At 30.9% G+C, this 18445-nt stretch overlaps 1 protein-coding gene across 3 annotated transcripts; it reads left to right on the top strand.

The window, feature by feature from the left end:
- Positions 1–1069: 1069 nt before the first annotated feature.
- LOC113392938 (uridine phosphorylase 1) lies at positions 1070–18294 on the top strand. Of its 3 annotated transcripts, XM_026629572.2 has the most exons (9): positions 3803–3960; positions 4883–5085; positions 6657–6780; positions 7122–7283; positions 9218–9403; positions 13203–13341; positions 13640–13833; positions 14933–15006; positions 15649–18294. In XM_026629572.2, exons 2-9 carry the CDS (start codon positions 4904–4906, stop codon positions 15755–15757), a joined length of 1170 nt encoding a protein of 389 aa, XP_026485357.1. In that variant the 5' UTR covers positions 3803–3960; positions 4883–4903; the 3' UTR covers positions 15758–18294. The 3 variants fall into 3 exon arrangements, with proteins under 3 accessions (XP_026485365.1, XP_026485357.1, XP_026485377.1); XM_026629580.2 differs by lacking the exons at positions 3803–3960; positions 4883–5085 and adding an exon at positions 1070–1229; XM_026629592.2 differs by lacking the exon at positions 4883–5085 and having other exon boundaries at positions 3818–3960.
- The last annotated feature ends 151 nt before the right edge of the window (positions 18295–18445 follow it).

An 18445-nucleotide genomic window follows, 5' to 3' on the forward strand; every position in this document is an offset into this window, starting at 1 on the left:
GCAATAATTAAAAATATAAATTATTAAAATATAGCTTACTCCGTACAAAAAATAAAAATCAATTCAGTGGTTTAGCTAGTAAATCTGTAACAACAGACAGAATTATTAATATTATTAGTATCTATAGGCTAGATGTATATCAATGGATATTGGATATATTAATACTACGATATAATACGATTTATACTGGTAGTAAATGGATATCGTTCGGTAATTGTGAATCAGACCTTATCTTGTGCTTCTAGAAAAGTTAATCAGTTGACCCATTCGAATGTTTTTTTTTTAAATGTTCTTTTTAATAATTGTAAAACTATTCTTCCTTGCCCATTGATAAAGTAAAATAAATTTAAATTTAAGTTGAAATATTAATCTTTTTGAAAAGTCATGAGACTAAATGCAACGAAAAGGACAGTCTCCAAAAACATATAAAAAATTTAAACAATTTAAATTAATGATATTTTTCTATATGTAATTGTAAATATCATTATTGATTCAATGTATGTAGTAAACAACATCTGTATCAAAAGTCGACTTCGACAATTCTCTGCCTATTCGAAACTTAGAACTTAGAACGTACTATGCCAAAATCTCTTTCTAACAAGAGGTTTTGATAATTATAGTAAATTTTATACCAATATTTGTAACTTTAAAGATTCATCTATATGTTTCCCAATAAATACATAAATACAAATATTCTTAGTATTTTACTTCTTCGGAAACAGTAACTATAGTGAAATAAAATGTTTTAATGTAATGGGGAAGGTTGTTGCCATTACGTTGTATAGGCACGTAAAATATTTAAACATTATAAATGATAAAATAAAATGAGATAACGATTGTCAATTAATCTGTTAGAATCGTAACGATACGACCGAGGTTTGCTGATTACGTTTTAGTTGTACCTATTAGTTATCATCACGTTCTGTACCATAAAAATACATAATCGAATAAAGTAACAAATATTATTTTTATTTCAAGTTACATCGTGGACGTATCGAGTTGTCGTTTCAAAAACCGTAAGCACAACTGCGCAAGCTTCCACGCATCCGCGCCCTAGTGGGTCTGGGCGGAAGACGAGCCCTCTAAACAGTCGCGCAGCATTTGTTCCGATAGCTGCACATCGATCCGCCTACACAACTTTGTTACAGATAATCCAATTATATCTATTTATAGTAGTGCTAGTGTGTGCCAATAACGATGTCCTTCGATAATGATGAACTTCGCGACGAGTGAGTAATCTCTAATATTAACTTTCTTAAGTCTTCTTGTACGAATTCATTGCAGCGGTCTTCATATTTAAGTGCCGTAATTTGACTATTTTCTATTACTAAAAGAAAATCGATAAACAAAATGCACCAAGTACTAAGCTGGTAGGATTACGTAAAATATTTCCACTATGGCCTTGAATACTTCTGCAGGTGTGTATTATTACAATGTCTTCAGAATTTGATTAATAAAATGAAATCTTGGACAAAGGTGTTCATTCTGTAAACATAAACAGCTAAGGCACTAGAGAGTGAAAACTAGGTGAACTTTATTCGACCTCTTCTAACCAGTAACCTAGTTTAATTGTAGATATAAAATGTAGGACAATGTTTGCACTTTGTCAAAAATTCTTGACAATTATCAATTGTTATATACAGAACGAAATATTTAGATAGGTACTATCATCTATTTAATGACACTTGGATTATATAAAAGAGGTCTAAAAATAAATTTTAAACAAAAGAAGTGCGCTTAATGAGCAAAAACATAATATGCCAAAACGTCTTTGTTACTCGAGATACCGAGTTTTTTGTGATTATTAAACTGATATTTTTTGTTATTTTATTTCTTTCTAGGAAGCCTACGTTGGTATTATTATTTTTTTCTTTGTCATATAAATGACGTACATTTTAAAGATATTTGCACGTAGGCAAACGTAATTCTAAACATGACAAACGCTTTAGTGAAGGAGCCCATCTGTTAGAGGGGCAGGCTGTCGCAGGATGTCCGTTCCAGTTAAGGGAGATAAAATAGGGTTTGTTGGTTAACTGATCGCTATGTAATTTTTATATCGTTATCAATGTTGGTTTTTATTTCTTGGAAATTATTGAGAGTGAAATAATTTAGCTACTTGATCTTGAAAATTCAAAATCTGCGAATGCAACTAGCCAAGTCGGTTAGTCAATAGAATGCAGGCTTAATTCAAGCCAAGTACCTCTAAGTTTTATGAGCTTAATATGTGATGGTAATGTATCTCGTTCTCGGTGGTAGAAATCGACAGGACGTATCTGATGAATTTCAACCTTTTATTATGAAATAGGTTAAAATGTACGCTTTATGATAGTGGGACTCTTCCAGAAACACTGATAGTCGGATGATATACCGAAAGGTGATATCTGCAACTTTGCTCGGGTTATCGTAAATCCACCGATTTAAGAATCGTTTATTTTTCTTACTGAATAATCGCAATAACTTAAATAACTTGTGTTCCGTTCGGTGATAAACAAAAACATATTGAAAAAAAAAACATATAGGTGACGATTTTTTTTTTAATTATTTCTTTCTTTCAGTTTTTTAATAATTTTGTTCCGTTCTTAATAATTCTATTTGAATAAAGCCATATGACTGTTTATTATACTCAAAAAATAGTTTTTATTCCAATTCCCATTCTTTAGGAATTATTTAAATATTGCATGTTAGTGCTAATTGCTTCGTCAATTAAAGGTCTGTAACATGTTTTTTATAGCTCGTATTTCGCGTGGATAACAATTTAAAATTGTTCATAACATTTATTTTTCCGTTAACAATAATTTTTAAAACAAAGCATTCGTAATCATAGTCGTATGATTTTATTTATGTGGTTTAAATCTTGCGATAAAAAATGATTGAACGAATAGCATAAGCGTAATAAAATCATTGCCCTATCAGCTCGCTACCTGCGCCCTACATAAAGGAAAAAATGTCATTACATCAAGATAATCCAGCCCAAAGGTTTTTTACAAAGTTTTTTGCCCGGTGTTTGATTTATTTGCCTTGGATAATACTAATTATATATATTTTTTACAAATTCATCGATTTACTTTCTTTTAAAGCTGACAGCATTCTTACATTTAGAGTAGAAAAATATAAAAAAATAAAAACGTTGTAGTTGTATAGTTAACGATTAATTCACAAAATAAAGTTTTTTTTTTTAATTATGAGTATATATGAGTTGGCGAGTATAAATATATAAAACAACTATTTTAATTATATGGACAGCTTCAATATAAAAATATGTTAAATAATTGATTAATTTTGCTCATGTTTAACCTAAAACCTCATTAACATGTATCGATTTATTTTATTCGAACAAGTAGAATATGCGTTGAAACTACTTTTTTTAACCCTTGTCAAAGCTTAACAAAGAGCTTTTCATAGGTATCTTGATCCACAAACAAACAACATATGCCAATAATCGTGCTTCATTACCGGGAAAAGTTGGCTGTTCTGGTATTATAGAGAAATGGGTCGTTTGCAAATAACTAAACAAGAGTCTTTCAATATTATAACTCTTTTCGTCGATACTTTTTTGAACTGTGTTGTTACTCAAATATTGAGTAATTTAAAAGATGGCTTGGTGTAGATTTTTTTTTGTTGCTGAAATTACTATCTAACGGGAAGTCAAATTTGTTGTCTGTGAAATTGACGTCATGAACCTCTTTTTTATTAAAGTGTATATACACTTAAAAGAAACAGAAAAATAAGGATGGTAAATGAAATAAGTACGTATGTATCACACTGAGAGTATAATTGAAACGGCTTATAAAACTAATAATACATAAACACAGTTTCATTTAGTAGCGATACATCTGTTTGTCTACTCAGACGCAAGCTTAAACGGACTGTATTTTATTTGCCTTCGGTAAGCTGAACTAGCGCTACGTTGTTACGTGTTATTTTATCGATAGTGAAAATAAATTGTTTGTTCGACATAGGGTAAGTTTTAAATGATTTACTAGTTAAGGAAATATTGTGAGTGATTTTCGTTAAATGTTTTATATGTTGTTTGAAACTTTGACATATATTCATGTTTATAGCTTCAATGTAGTAATTTACGCAATAAATTTTCAAATTGCACTTAACAGCTGATCAATATTATGTGTTTATTTCGTCAGTGATGTGATTTTTTTTCGTGACACATAATTTAGATGTAATAACATACATAAAAAGTAATATTTATGAGGACAATATATATATATTTTAAAATAATCTTTTCAAAATAAATAAAAAGTTGTAAAATATAATTTGTTAATTATATTTTTAAACTAGAATTGAATCTTTGTTTGCAATCGTCTGCCCTACTGTATACTGCCCTTTCATTTCTGCTCGTATATTGATGAAGTATACACTCGATGACCTTGATAGAATGTTTGCTAACATCAGCAGTATGTACGTATGTACATATTTTTGTTACATAATATATTCTTATCGCATGTTTTGTAAACAGTAATTCATCGCAATTCTTTAATCGATAAAATAATTTTGTAACGTCATTAATATTTCAAACAAAATATAAACTTTTTGCTTACAATTAAATCAAAGCATACGAGCATATTTCTTATATACTTAATCTGATAAAAAGCTTGATAAACTGATGTTATCAAGTAATACGATACTTGCATTTTATTCGTATTTTTTATCATATTCGAATACTTTTTTTATCTAATAGTACAACTCATTTGATTTACTATAAATAAAGTAATTATTTATTTTTAGTACAGATTTTATTCGTAGTTTGTATCACACGAAGTAGAGCTTTTCATATCTTAAGTTTACTTCGATATTGCTATTCAATATGTTACCCAACGTTGTCAGTGGTTATGAAGGATTATTTTTCTTTTTATTTCATTATTGCCAGCCAGTCAAACCGGTGTCCACAATGCCTCAGACCCATACATTGAATGGGCGCTCTAATCACAATGGCAGTGTACAGAAGAACGAAGGACATTCATCGGACCATCAGAACGGTTATCACAGACCTCACAGGAAGATTTTTGATAACGACGACGAATTTCAGGGAAATGGATCAGAAGTTGTTGAAGTAGACGACAATTCTGTTAGGTTGTTAATAAAAATATTATGTTTAAAGTTAAAATAAATTGTTAAAGGAAACGGTAAGACTAACTTAAATCCGTATAAGCTTAAGCGCCTCGAAAGCATACCGGCGTGATAGTACTACATTATCGTCAGGATAAATATCGCAAAAACATCGCGATTCACTGTTTGCATTTTCATTTCATTTAAGATTAAAAGAGATTTGAATAAAAAAATAATTTCGTATGAACGAAATTAAATTTGTAAATGAATGACTGAAATGTTATTAATGTTAGCTTAGTCATTGGGATTCAGATTACGCAAAATTCCAACCGGAGCATTTGATGTGTAATATATTGAAACACAGTGGACGTTTTATCGCGAAGTACGATTGTACTTTATTAATGTCGTTAAATTTTGGCGAAACTTGGGTATTCTAAACCTATTTTTTTAAAGCTTTTGTTATATTGATTATATTATGTATATCTACATATATGTTATCTATACCCTACTATCGCTTTGAAATCATATGTCTCTGCTTACATGCGATGAACTCGTAGATCTGTTTAAAGCTTAATAAATCTTTTTTATTTATTTATTGTTACAAATTACTTATCTATAATAAGCGTAAAATAAGTGACGGGTATAGATTTATTCATTCATAATATATTTATTTATTATCAGCGCGCATTAGATGAGTGATGAGTGAGTGACGCTTGTACTTAAAATATGTCTTAGTGTGCGTGAGACGACTAAGAGTCTTGGTGTCTTGCAACATACAAACATGCAAATCTGGTTATAATTGTTAATTTTAAGAAAATAAATGTATACATAAAGATTTTAATATGTTAATAAAATAAGAAGTGCTTTCAAATGGTAAACCATTATCTTGAACTAGTTGTTTCCCACGACCAAGTACGGATACTTACTATAATTTTTAAAATAAAAAAAAACAAAGTGAATTGTGGACGGGCTAATGGGTCACCTGATGGTAAATGTACTCACACCCATAGACATGACGCCGTAAGGAATATTAACCATAAGCACATTAATACGTTATCAACCTAAGATTCTATGTCCTCTATGTGCCTAGTATCATTGGCCCACGCACCCTTCACGCCAGAACACAACATACTAATAGGACAGACATTCCCGTAGATCATGTAATTAATTTTTATTCCTGCTAAAATGATTAGACAAACAGTGTTCGTTTTACATTTATAATATTAGTCTGATGTAACATTCAATATTTGTATTGTGAATACTGTGAACTGAATAAAAGAGGAATTTATCTGAAATCACCATTTATAGTCATGATGTTTGAATAATAATGATCGCCTCTGCTTTTAATGTAAATGTAAAAAAAATGTTATTTTTTTGTTTAATAAACAAGGTCGATGTAAGAATTTAACTTATAAGGTACTTATTTAAATAAAGATAACTATATAATTATTTTAAATGTTTATGAGATTATTTTTTATTTCAAAGTTTAGACGTTTTGATCAAAGTTTATATTGGTTACATGATTTTCGTACCTTACCATTTACCGGTGTGTTAATCGGAACTTATCTATAACTTGTTTCATTTTTATTTCGTAGGTATCCCGATGGCACAGTACGACTTCGTAATCCGAATATTGAACTTATGGACCAAGATATTCTGTATCACCTGGCTCTGGGCAGCGGTTCTCATGACCTGGTGGAAATGTTTGGGGATGTTAAGGTAAGACATTGAATTAATCAAACCGCGCGTAACTATTACGTGGACATAATTGTATTATATTTAAATAGTCTCGGTGTTGTAATAAATATATGTATTTATGGTAGTATTACTTTTATAAGCAGAAATAGATAATATTTTATATACTATGGTAAAATGTTATTTTTGTTTTTGTTGCTACAAATCTCGTTTTCAATTCCAGGTTCGACTTTAAAGAGTCGCGGAAAATCGTATTTTTTTTTCGACTGTCCAAAAGCTATAATAGTTGATATTACATAAAAACATGTTATAATAAATGCAAAGAAAGTCTAAAAGTAATTTAAAAGTGTAACATTGTGTTTTAGTTTGTTTGTATGGGGGGCACGCCAAAACGTATGGAGCAGTTCGCATACACAATCATGGCGGAAATTGGACACAAATTACCATGCGGCACCACGCTACAAGACATCAGCCAGTTCTCTTACAGATATTCTATGTATAAAGTCGGACCCGTGCTATCGATCAGCGTAAGTATTAAATAAATATAATGAAACAATATTATGTATTACATACATAATAATTTTTAAATTGAACGCAGATTTTTTTGTGAGTTATTGATTTAAGGTTATAACGAGCTTTATTGTGACAATTGACAGCAACATTTCACAGATAAAATAACATAGATATTTTATATAACTTTTAAATACGCAGCATACTTACAAACTTAAAAACGGATTGCCAAAATAATCCGAGGGAAGTAAAATGGATTCTCACTCGGCTTGAGTTGAGATTAGCAGAATTCAATTAGGCTTTTAGTAGCAGCTGTGTCTGGCAGGGATTTCATCATCTTCATTCGTTTCATCTTATTTACGGGGACTTATTGTTCAATTTGATATACTTATGTCTATAAATGGTCAGTAGTTTGGAGGTGGGCGTTGACAACTACAACACTGTTTTGAAATGTACATCATATTTTTTTTTATGAAATAGTCGGATGGGTCAATGTTCCAATAGTTACCACGGCCCATAGACATTGGCGCTATAACAAATATTTACCTTTCTTTACATCACCGATGCACCACCAACTTTAGGTACTAAGATGTTAGGTCCATGGTGCTTCGAACATAACCATACCAATTATTACTATTTGGCGGTAGAATATATGAGAATTCACACGCTACCTACCCAGATGGGCTAATGTTGACATATATGTATACGAAATGTATATTATTAACGACTATAAGATAAATATATAGGTATACATATATTTCCAAACAAGAATGATAATTATAATGTTTTTTGAAATCCGCTCTACATCGGATGTATTGTGATGGATTTACGATTATTAGAGCTGCTTATACTGTTCCTTTTTTAAAATTTAAAATAGAAGGATGAATGGTCCATGTGACAGTGACCCATACTTTTCCAAAAAATAATTAATGTATGACAATGCGAAATATGTCTCCTGTACATGTGACTAAAACTTCCTTACTCAACCAAACAGTTGAATAAGTAACGCGTGGACGGTAACTAATACCTAGTATTTGTTCTTTAATATGCCATTAGTCAATGAGTTAATGCATCATGCATGATGGACGCAATAAGTAGGTACTTCTGCATTAATGTTGACAATGCGTTTCAATTGACTTGAAATAATAAATTGTGATCGTACCGGTGTTAACTGAGTTGAACCAGCTTTTATTGAGATATATTGAAACAAATTGAGTAAGGCGTAATTCTACTTAGTTATCAATTCTTGATAGAATTGGAATTGTTCAAGAAGATGAAGAAATATAATATAGGTATAATCTGTAAATGAAAACTGTTTATTTATAATCATGGAATACAGAAAAATCGAAACTAATTAATGATATATACAGCAATGTACACCGATATTATATATATTCACGATAATATTGATTATTTAGATAGAATCAGTGACAATCATTGTATAAACAAGAGTTGTAAAGATAAACTTATTTCATCGAATTCGCAAGGTCAATAAATTCACCCTGAGGCAAATTGTTTCTATACTAAAATTCTGCAAAAAAATCCTTGGTGTTAAGGTTTCGTGTAAGCCCGTCTGGGTAGGCACCATCCACTCATCAGATATACCCTCAAACAGCATTTAGTATTGTTCTGTTCCGGTTTGAAGGGTAGTGAATCAGTATAACTACAGCCGCAAGGAACATGGCATCTTAGCTCCCAAGGCATGTGACGCATTGATGATGTAAGGTATGTGTAAGATTTCTTACAGCGGTATGTATGGGCGGTGGTGACCACTTGCCAGCCCATTTGCCCGTCCGTCTACCTATATTATATATAAAGAAAATTTCAAATGGGCTTGAATATATTTCGATTTTTGTATTTATTTAATTGTACTGATTTAGATCAATGGATTTCTGTGTTCTGTTCATTTAGTCTGTTTGTGTTTTTGCATGAAAGAATATATTTTTTACAGCACGGTATGGGCATCCCGTCTGTGGGCATCTTACTTCACGAGGTGATAAAACTTATGTACCACGCGAAGGTCCGAGACCCGGTCTTCTTCAGGATCGGCACGTGTGGAGGCATCGGCTACGAAGGAGGCACAGTAGTTATTTCTGAAGAAGCTGTAGATGGCGCACTTAAAAATGCTCTTGAATTGGTACGTATCTAAGATGTATTTTTTTTTATCAAGCATCATCAAAGTAAAACTTAGATGTATACTTTTAAATTAATCCAAACAAAATTAGATAAAAAATTGTAATCGTGATTTATGGCATTGCAAGAAAATTACTTGGTCGGTCAGCTGATGCTGATTTTCCTTGGGAATACTTTAGGTAACTTGGTTGGTCATTTCAGCCGTCAGTTATGTATCATAAAAATATATATATATATACAAAATCGGTTTTTGTTAACCATACTTTTTATGGGCTACTTGACAGTTGGAGGTCATAGATGTTTCTTTTTTTATTTGGATCGCGTTACACGGATTGTGAAGGGGTGGTTCCTTTTTACTCTGTCGGAAACCACACCGCTTATTTTTTAAATTCTATAAATTGATACTATAATAAGGTTTTAATTATTTCAATCAGGCATATGTGGGTATACATAAAAATGATAAAAGCACGCCTATCTGTTGGTCTACTATCCGACGTGTCGAATTGCCGTCGCATCAGATTATGGGGGTGTTCGTGTCTTTGCGGAAACAATAATTATGAACTTTATACTATATCTCAGTTACATAAACCTCAAGGATTCGAAACAGAGAAAATTATTTATTTCTGTTGTTAAAATTTAGGAAGATATTTTTATCGTGAATTGTAGGCGTACCTATATAGGTATATGCAATTTATAATACTAAGTACTCAATTTTGTGTCGAATTAATATTATATGTGACAAAGTGATTATAAAAATGCATAATTAGGTTAATTGGATAATGTACCGTTCCTAATAGCTTCATATAACTAAAAGCAGTAGGCTTTTATATAACCGACGACCTCGTTAGCTCATTCCAGCGCAGTCAAAGGCCATGTGGAATATGAAAGAGTTTAAAAACTTTTGAAATTTCTTTCATAACTCAACGACGGATGAAATTACTAAAATAGATGTTTAAGAGACAAATTAAGCTTTATTCTGTAATTAAATTTTGCATACATAAAATGGGGTTTCTTTATAAATATATTCAACCGCATACCGTATCCGCAATTCATACGTATTATGCATATAACAACATAAAAAGTAACTTAAGTATTTTAAAAACGCATTTATGGACAAAGGCTTATTGCCTTCTTAAGGAGAACGTTGAGGTTTATTCCACCACGCAACTCTTATGTGGGTCGGTTTCTTTACCGATGTTTTGCTTTGAGGCAAGAATTTTCAACAGAATTAAGCAAATAGTTCGACCCGCGGTCATCGGTTAAGTTTTCCACACCTGGACTATATTGGCTCTTATATAGCTTTTGTTTAACTTTATTACTATTAATAATATGAAAGTTTTGATGGAAGGATGTTTGTTGCTCAATCACGAATGGCTGAACGGATCTGGATGAAATTTAACACAGTGAATATAATCTGCATAGGCTACTTTATATCCCGGAAAAATACGGTTTCCAGAATAGATCTGTTTTTGTTGTTTACAGAGCAACATTATATTTTGCGTAGTGATAGTTTCAGTTTCTTTAGTAGTAGTAGTCAGAGAATGGCAGGCTGCTATTTATCTAGGAATAAATGCACGGTTCCTATGGGTCGATAAAGTCTGACACTGCAGAACCTGTTTAAATAATTCTATCACCATCAGAAAGTTTATAAACCTGCAGTATATATTATTATTTCTGTTATATTAATATTTTAGTCTGAAATAATGGTATTTAAGTTTATCTACATGCTTTGACTAAATACGTTATACAAAAATAACATGTATTACAATTAAATTGTCTGGTAGATCTAAAAAAGTCCGCTGAACCCACAATAACGGATTTCATGTCAAATATAAGTTGACAACAGAAGAAGTGCGTGCTTTGGGTTTGCGTTGCAATCCAAAGGTTAATACTAAATTATTGCTGGTTCTTAATAATTTAAATATTTTGTATCTTAAATATCATATAAATTAAATATGCATTTTTATTAAAAAAAAAACAAATAATAATAAAATTTCAAATGGCAAATGGATGGTAGATTTAGGAGGATTTTCGTCAAAAACTGAATTCTATACGAGCTCAGCTAGCTAAACTAGTATAATATCATGTGGAATAAATATAGATCCATTCACTGACGAAGCTGTATCTCTCCAAGTATGCGCGTTTTTATAAAACGAACTTAAGAAATATAATCCCATTTGTGTATTCTTTGCTGTCTTTACTCTGAGTCGTCTCACGCACACAAGACATATTGACGTAAGACGTGTAACGTGGAGGGGCGCGCCTTCGTGAGTGATTAGAGCATAATTAGTTTCGGACGTTCCTACCAAACAATAAAAATAATTTAATGAACTAGTAAATTTTAACTTCTGCTATCGCTACTATTATTACTAATATTTATACTGATGGAATTATGTGGCTTAAAACCGCAGCAGCCAAGCCATTGAAATGCTAGGATATTACTCTAACACATGCAGGTTTTCTCATAAGATAAACACGGATTTAGTTAATATGGCTTATATATTTCCTTGTCTTTACTAAATACGTATTACATGGTACATGTTAAGTGTACTATTAAAATTTTAATTTGAATATCTTCTTGATATCGAATCTTATAGGATATCTTTAAATCGCCTACGTTTAGTTGCGGCTCTGTAATCTGTAGTACTGTAGTCTGTAATGGCTCTGTAGTCTGTAATGTGGTAATTCGACGTATTCCCGTTAGGAGGTGATAGGGGTGATTATTTGCGATAATTTTAACCCCCATATGCATGATGAAAAAGTGAACCATTTTTGAGTTATCACGTTTTTTAGATTTTTTCAAAATAAGTCAAAAATGCAACTTCAAAAATTTATTTAAAAAAAGTATCAATTAAAATCTATTTTTTTCTTTTGATTTATAAAAACGAATAAACACTGGTTATTTGTCAATATTAAAACAATAATTATCGGTCCAAATTTAAAAATGCGAGACGGAAAAAGATATTACTTTTTTTTCCACAAAAATGCCTTAAAAACAAAAAAAAATCGTTATCAACCTTGTCATGTAGATTATTTTAAAAACATATCCGTTTTATCAGCTCTCCGAAAATGTATAACAACTGGGAACTTATTTCAAAACAACCGAAATAAAATGACCACAAAGGACGCTAGTGAAAATTCGTATTCGAACATGAACGAATTCGAACTAAAGTTCGCTCTTTACAAATTTAAAATAAAATTTAGAACTCAACTACCGAATTAGTCAAATTATTCCGCATCATATTTGATGCTCTTTTTTTATTGTTATTTCGGGGTCTTCCGCGGATGATACAGGCGAGACGGCGTAAATAAGGGATTTCATGTGACCCCAGAACTCAACCTGCGTTTAGTCCGAACTCCTACCAGGCCAGGGAATAGGTCCTACTCTACTCCAATTAGGAAAAGGTGCAGTAGATCTGTGTTGCTGGTATATGATATTTTGTCTCGTAACCTTCATGGTAATCTTTTTCCTTCTGTAAATAAGTCTTCGAGAAGGATAGGATTTTTGTGCATTTTCTCACTTCAATCATGCTAAACCCTAGCATCATGCATATGGGGGTTAAAATTATCGCAAATAATCACCCCTATCATCTCCTAACGGGAATACGTCGAATTACCAATAACCCTGTATAATTTAATAATATATAGGTTAAAATTAATAATTCCAACTTGTTTTAATAATTTTTGTCTTTTGTATTTAAGTTTACTGTATAGGTACTGTTTGTTCCTTCATAAAACAACATAAATAATACAATCTTTGATAGAATATAATTTTATTTATATAATTTTACTTTAAACACCAGACTGTGCTTGGGAAGAATATCCAGCGACCGGCGAAGTTGGATAAAAGATTAGTACGTGAGCTGAAGGCGCTGTCGGACCCTGAGGATCCGTATGATACTGTCACGGGCAAGACCATGTGCACTTACGATTTTTATGAAGGTATTATTCCCACATTATTTTTTATTTTTTTTAAATAACGAATTTTGAATAGGTATTTTATTTTTTAATAAAAGAAATCAAAGATCTTTGTCCTTTTTATGCCGGTGATCAAAAGAAAGTAAAAAATATTTGTAATAATTAAAAAGTTAGTAATATCTTAACAAAATACTTTATTGGTATTGATGATTTCGTAGAAAATAATGAAATGTCTTAGTGGTGAAAATATTTTTTACACGTTCATATCTAAAGTATATAATATATATCCTCAGATATATACTAAAACATTTATTTGTATAAGGCCAAGGACGTCTGGACGGTGCGTTCTGTGACTTCACCGAGACAGACAAGATGGAGTATCTGGAGAGTATCCATAAGGCGGGCGTCGTCAACATCGAGATGGAGTCTCTCGCCTTCGCTGCGCTGACGCACCACGCCGGTATCAAGGCGGCGGTCATCTGCGTCACGCTGCTCGACAGGCTTAAGGGGGATCAGGTACTTAACTTAAGTTTGAATTATTTATTGTAACATTACAGCAATTAGTAATGTAAAGAAAAGGTTTTTAATAAAGAAAGCATATTTATTGAACTATAATATTATTTCAAGTGAACACTTGTATTTACTAATATATATAATATAATTTGTCACGACTATAAATAATTCAAGAATTATTTATACTCGTGACAAAGACTCATAAAAAAAGCTAGATTGACGTCATATCGTATGTTTCTTTTGGAGGTTTGGAGCCCTGTGCATTAATCCATTAACTTATGATCTAGTGCACGTTAGTGAATAAGTATTCATGTGACATATCTTGATCCAAAACATTTTTTTATGGCATTGGTTGGCGGACGAGCATATGTTCCACCTGATGGTAAGTGGGCACCATCTCCCATAGACAAAGGCGCTGTAAGAAATATTAACAATTCCTTACATCACCTATGCGCCACCAACCTTGGGAACTAAGATGTAATGTCCCTTGTGCCTGTAATTACACTGGCTCACTCACCCTTCTAACCGGAACACAACAATACAGAGTACTGTTATTTGGCGGTAGAATATCTGATGAGTGGGTGGTACCTACCCAGACGGGCTTGCACAAAGCCCTACCAACATGAAGGTTTCCTCACTATGGTAACCTTACCGCCTATTAGGAATGAAAAAAATAATAAAAATTAAATTTGTCTATGTCTCAATTTCATTGTCTTTGATTAGTGTCTATAATATTTGACAATACGACAGAGGACTATGTTAGAGTCTATGCCGGAGGATTCAATAGAAATAATCAGTATACAGTGTAATTAGTAGTTAAACAAGAGAAGAACTCAAAAGTAATAATAAAAACGAGCACTATCATCAACATGAACGTCGTGAGGCAGTGTGTGTGTGTCGAATGAAATTTTATACAATATGTATTTACCAACTCGCATTGGAACAGCGTCTTGAAAACATCTCGAGGAAGCAGGCTTCGCCCAGCAGTGGGATCTATACAAGCTCTTACTTTACTTTTAGTGAACACCTACGTATTACAATTCACATACACAAATACAAAGCGATTATCGTGAACTTATTATTTAAAATATATTTGCAACAGGTATTGGCGCCTAAGGAGGTGTTGGACGAATGGCAGCAACGTCCGACGAAACTCGTTTGTCGTTACATAAAAAGGTAAATTCAATGTAGATATTATAATTCGATATAGGTTTTACAAGATATCTAATAAAGAGTCTAATAAAGTATCACGTGTAAATAATTTGAAAGATTTGATAAACTTATTATAGTAATTATTGATTAATTATTTCAATACTTTTAACTGCGATTTTTTTATTCCCAAGTGTTTTTATTCCCAACTCCCGCTTTGTTGTCACACAACTTTCTTTCATTAACTTAGGTTTTACGATTTTTTTTCTGTACCCATGTATAATACAAATTTATTGCGGGTCAAACCGCAGGACGCAGCCATTACTGTATCTATACATATAATAAAATTAGAGTGTCTGTTTGTAACATTAAAATAACCGCTTTTTACTAAATGCATATGTATTTATACACGGTACATATACCTAAAAACATTTTTTTTATTTTTCGTCTGTCTGTCTGTTTGTTCTCACGAACGGCTGGACCGATTTTGACGGGACTTTCACTGGCAGAAAGCTGATGTAATAAGGAGTAACTTAGGCTACAACAATAACTTTTTTGTTAAATTCAAACGCGCACGATGTTGCGGGCACAGCTTGTATATTAAAATAGTAAGTATAACTAGTGGCGGGAAAGTAACATTATATGAATATTTTTAATTTAAATTTTAAGGTATTTGCAAATGAAGGGACGTTTGTCATTGGACGGCCATGGATCTATTTGCGTCAAGAGCCCCCGACGATTCAAACTAGTGCAGCAAGAATCGGAAACCTACGATTAATGTCATCGATTATTTATTTTTAAGACTGCATGACAAAATGATCTTATCGAAGCTATTACATATAATTTTGTTGAGCGTAGATCTGAATTTTGACACATTTATTTTTTATGACACTGCCAAGTATATATTTTGTATTAAACATATTGATTTCTTATAATGTATTCGAAAATAACGCTTTACACACTGGTTTTTAAATTATATATATTTTCGAAATGGTTATTTCGTAATTTTTAACTTATCCGTTTAAGTATCCGAACTTGACTCCAAATTTCACACTGTAAAACTCTTCCGGTATTTGACATATCAATTTGATACTATTGTTATTTAAAAAAAAAAAAAACTTCGATAAATGACCACCACTACTGACATTCCATTAATTATTTGAATAGTTAAAAATTAATGATAATGAAAGGTGATTGCTAATGAATGCGAACTTTCAAAAATCTATGTCCTGTGTGTAATTTCAAGGCAAAAGTACAATGTTAATTTTTTACTGTCTGTATGTGTACTCTATTTTTTCTTTATGTTCAATTTTATAATTATATTATTGAATAGAATATAATTTTAAATATGTCATAGTGCTAAAGGTCACCTTATTTATTTATGCTGTCTTACTAAACTAATAACTACCAACACATTGTACTAAATACGTTTACGATTTAAAAACTCCATAATACAGTTATGCTTAACATACCACTGCTGTCGCGGTAGGTCAAGGTCGTTTCTATAATATATAAATTATATTCTAAAACCTTTCAAAATACTATCTAAGTAAATAGATACAATTAACTCTTTTATGTACTTTGTGTATTACAAAATAAGTACTTTTGACAAGATACCTAATATTCTTGAAAAATAATATTTATAAAATTATTAGATAATGTTTATAATATGTATCAAACTATATCATAACAAATTAATCTATAACCATTAGTGACATATAGTTTAAGTATTTATTTAAATAATTATAAATATTACTTAAAATATATAACACTGTCATATTTCGACTTAATATTCTTCTATGCACTATTTATTGTAGTAAAAATATATCCATGAATTGCATATCTTTTTTGTGAACAGATATATAATTTAGTTTTTAATATAGTTTACTAGTATTATGATAATATTTAGTTTACTAGCTACTTCTATTGTTTTATTTTATATAATATTTTAAGCTTTGTATAAATCTTAATCATATTAAAAATACAAATTTATGCCCAGTGAACGAATCGACCATGATATTTATTGAATATTTTAGAAAATCATCAATAAAAATATCAATTTGCATGTTTTGAACATATTTTTTTTCACTATTATTTCCTTTATTTTCAATGGTAACACTAATATTCCATTAACAGAATAGAAATGGGAATTGAAATGTTTTGTCCTTGCCTATTTATACATTGATATTTATGTATTCCGACTATTTACTGTTATGTCCTTTTTATATTTAAAAGCCATTGCCACATTTACATTAGTTTTATTTGATTTTTTAAACTTAACAGTTAATTTGCCGTTTAATTATAAATATAATAATAAATAAACAAACATCGAAATAAATCATTATTAATATGGCTTCTAAGTTGGCCGTCTATAATAGAGAGAGGGATTTGTCTATGCACAATTTTTTTTTTTAATTTTCTTTGGAATAAATGTATTAATGAATGAATGCGTGGTAGCATTCTCATATGATACAAATATGCACAAGCTGTTAGTGATCACTTTAGTGGAAAAGAAAGAAAATTATACATTATTTACCAGATATGAATAACGACCTTATTTATAAACGTTGCTCAGTGGGTGATTAGATAAACATTGATTTATCTCTTTCTGTCCACATTAATTTGACACTTGAAAGAGGAAGATAGCATTGTGTATCTGGTCACCCCATAAACAACACTGAAAGGTAAAGTCGTTATAGTATTAGAGATTATTATTACTGTCAGCGTTTATCGTTATCGAATGTTACACTAAATTAATATGCTGTTTACAAGAAATATAAATATTTATAGAAATTAATTTTAAGTAAATATTTAAGGTTATCCATTGAAGTTGTATCTATGAAAAGCGTTGCTACTTATGTGGCTTTGTCTATGTAATCTGTGTTTATGGCACCAATATATTTTAATGTAAATTTAAGGTATGACAAAAATATTATTAGAAGTGACTACTAAACAAATGCTTCCCTGTTGTAGAAAATAAATAGTTGCTAGTTAATGCTTCGCACGATTAGGTTTTTTTACTTATATAACGATTCTCGGCTTTTTATATTTTTGTTACATGTACGTTATATATTTACTAATTTTATATGCAAGTAGAATTTGTCTAAATAGATACCCATTGGGTATTCTTTGTACTTCTGTATGATTATATAAATATATAATAAAAACACTGGTTGAATTGTTACAACTACACAAGATGTAGGGTTTTTATAAAATATATCCGTTATCTGCGTGTGAGCTGGACATAAATTATATAAAGTGTTGTGTCCGCGTTAATATGTGTTATATATTGAATAAAGAAGTTTGTTTCCTGGATTTATGTATTTTCTTTTAAAACAAAGACCACTTATAACTTAAAATATAAAGCAAAATGCAAAGATATACATATATTGTACGAAATTAACTGTTTTCTTTTATCGTATGTACACATGAAATAGCTTTTCTATAGTTTGTCGTTATGTGATCA

The sequence above is a fragment of the Vanessa tameamea genome, chromosome 10, assembly GCF_037043105.1.
Source record: "Vanessa tameamea isolate UH-Manoa-2023 chromosome 10, ilVanTame1 primary haplotype, whole genome shotgun sequence".
NCBI lineage: Eukaryota > Metazoa > Arthropoda > Insecta > Lepidoptera > Nymphalidae > Vanessa > Vanessa tameamea.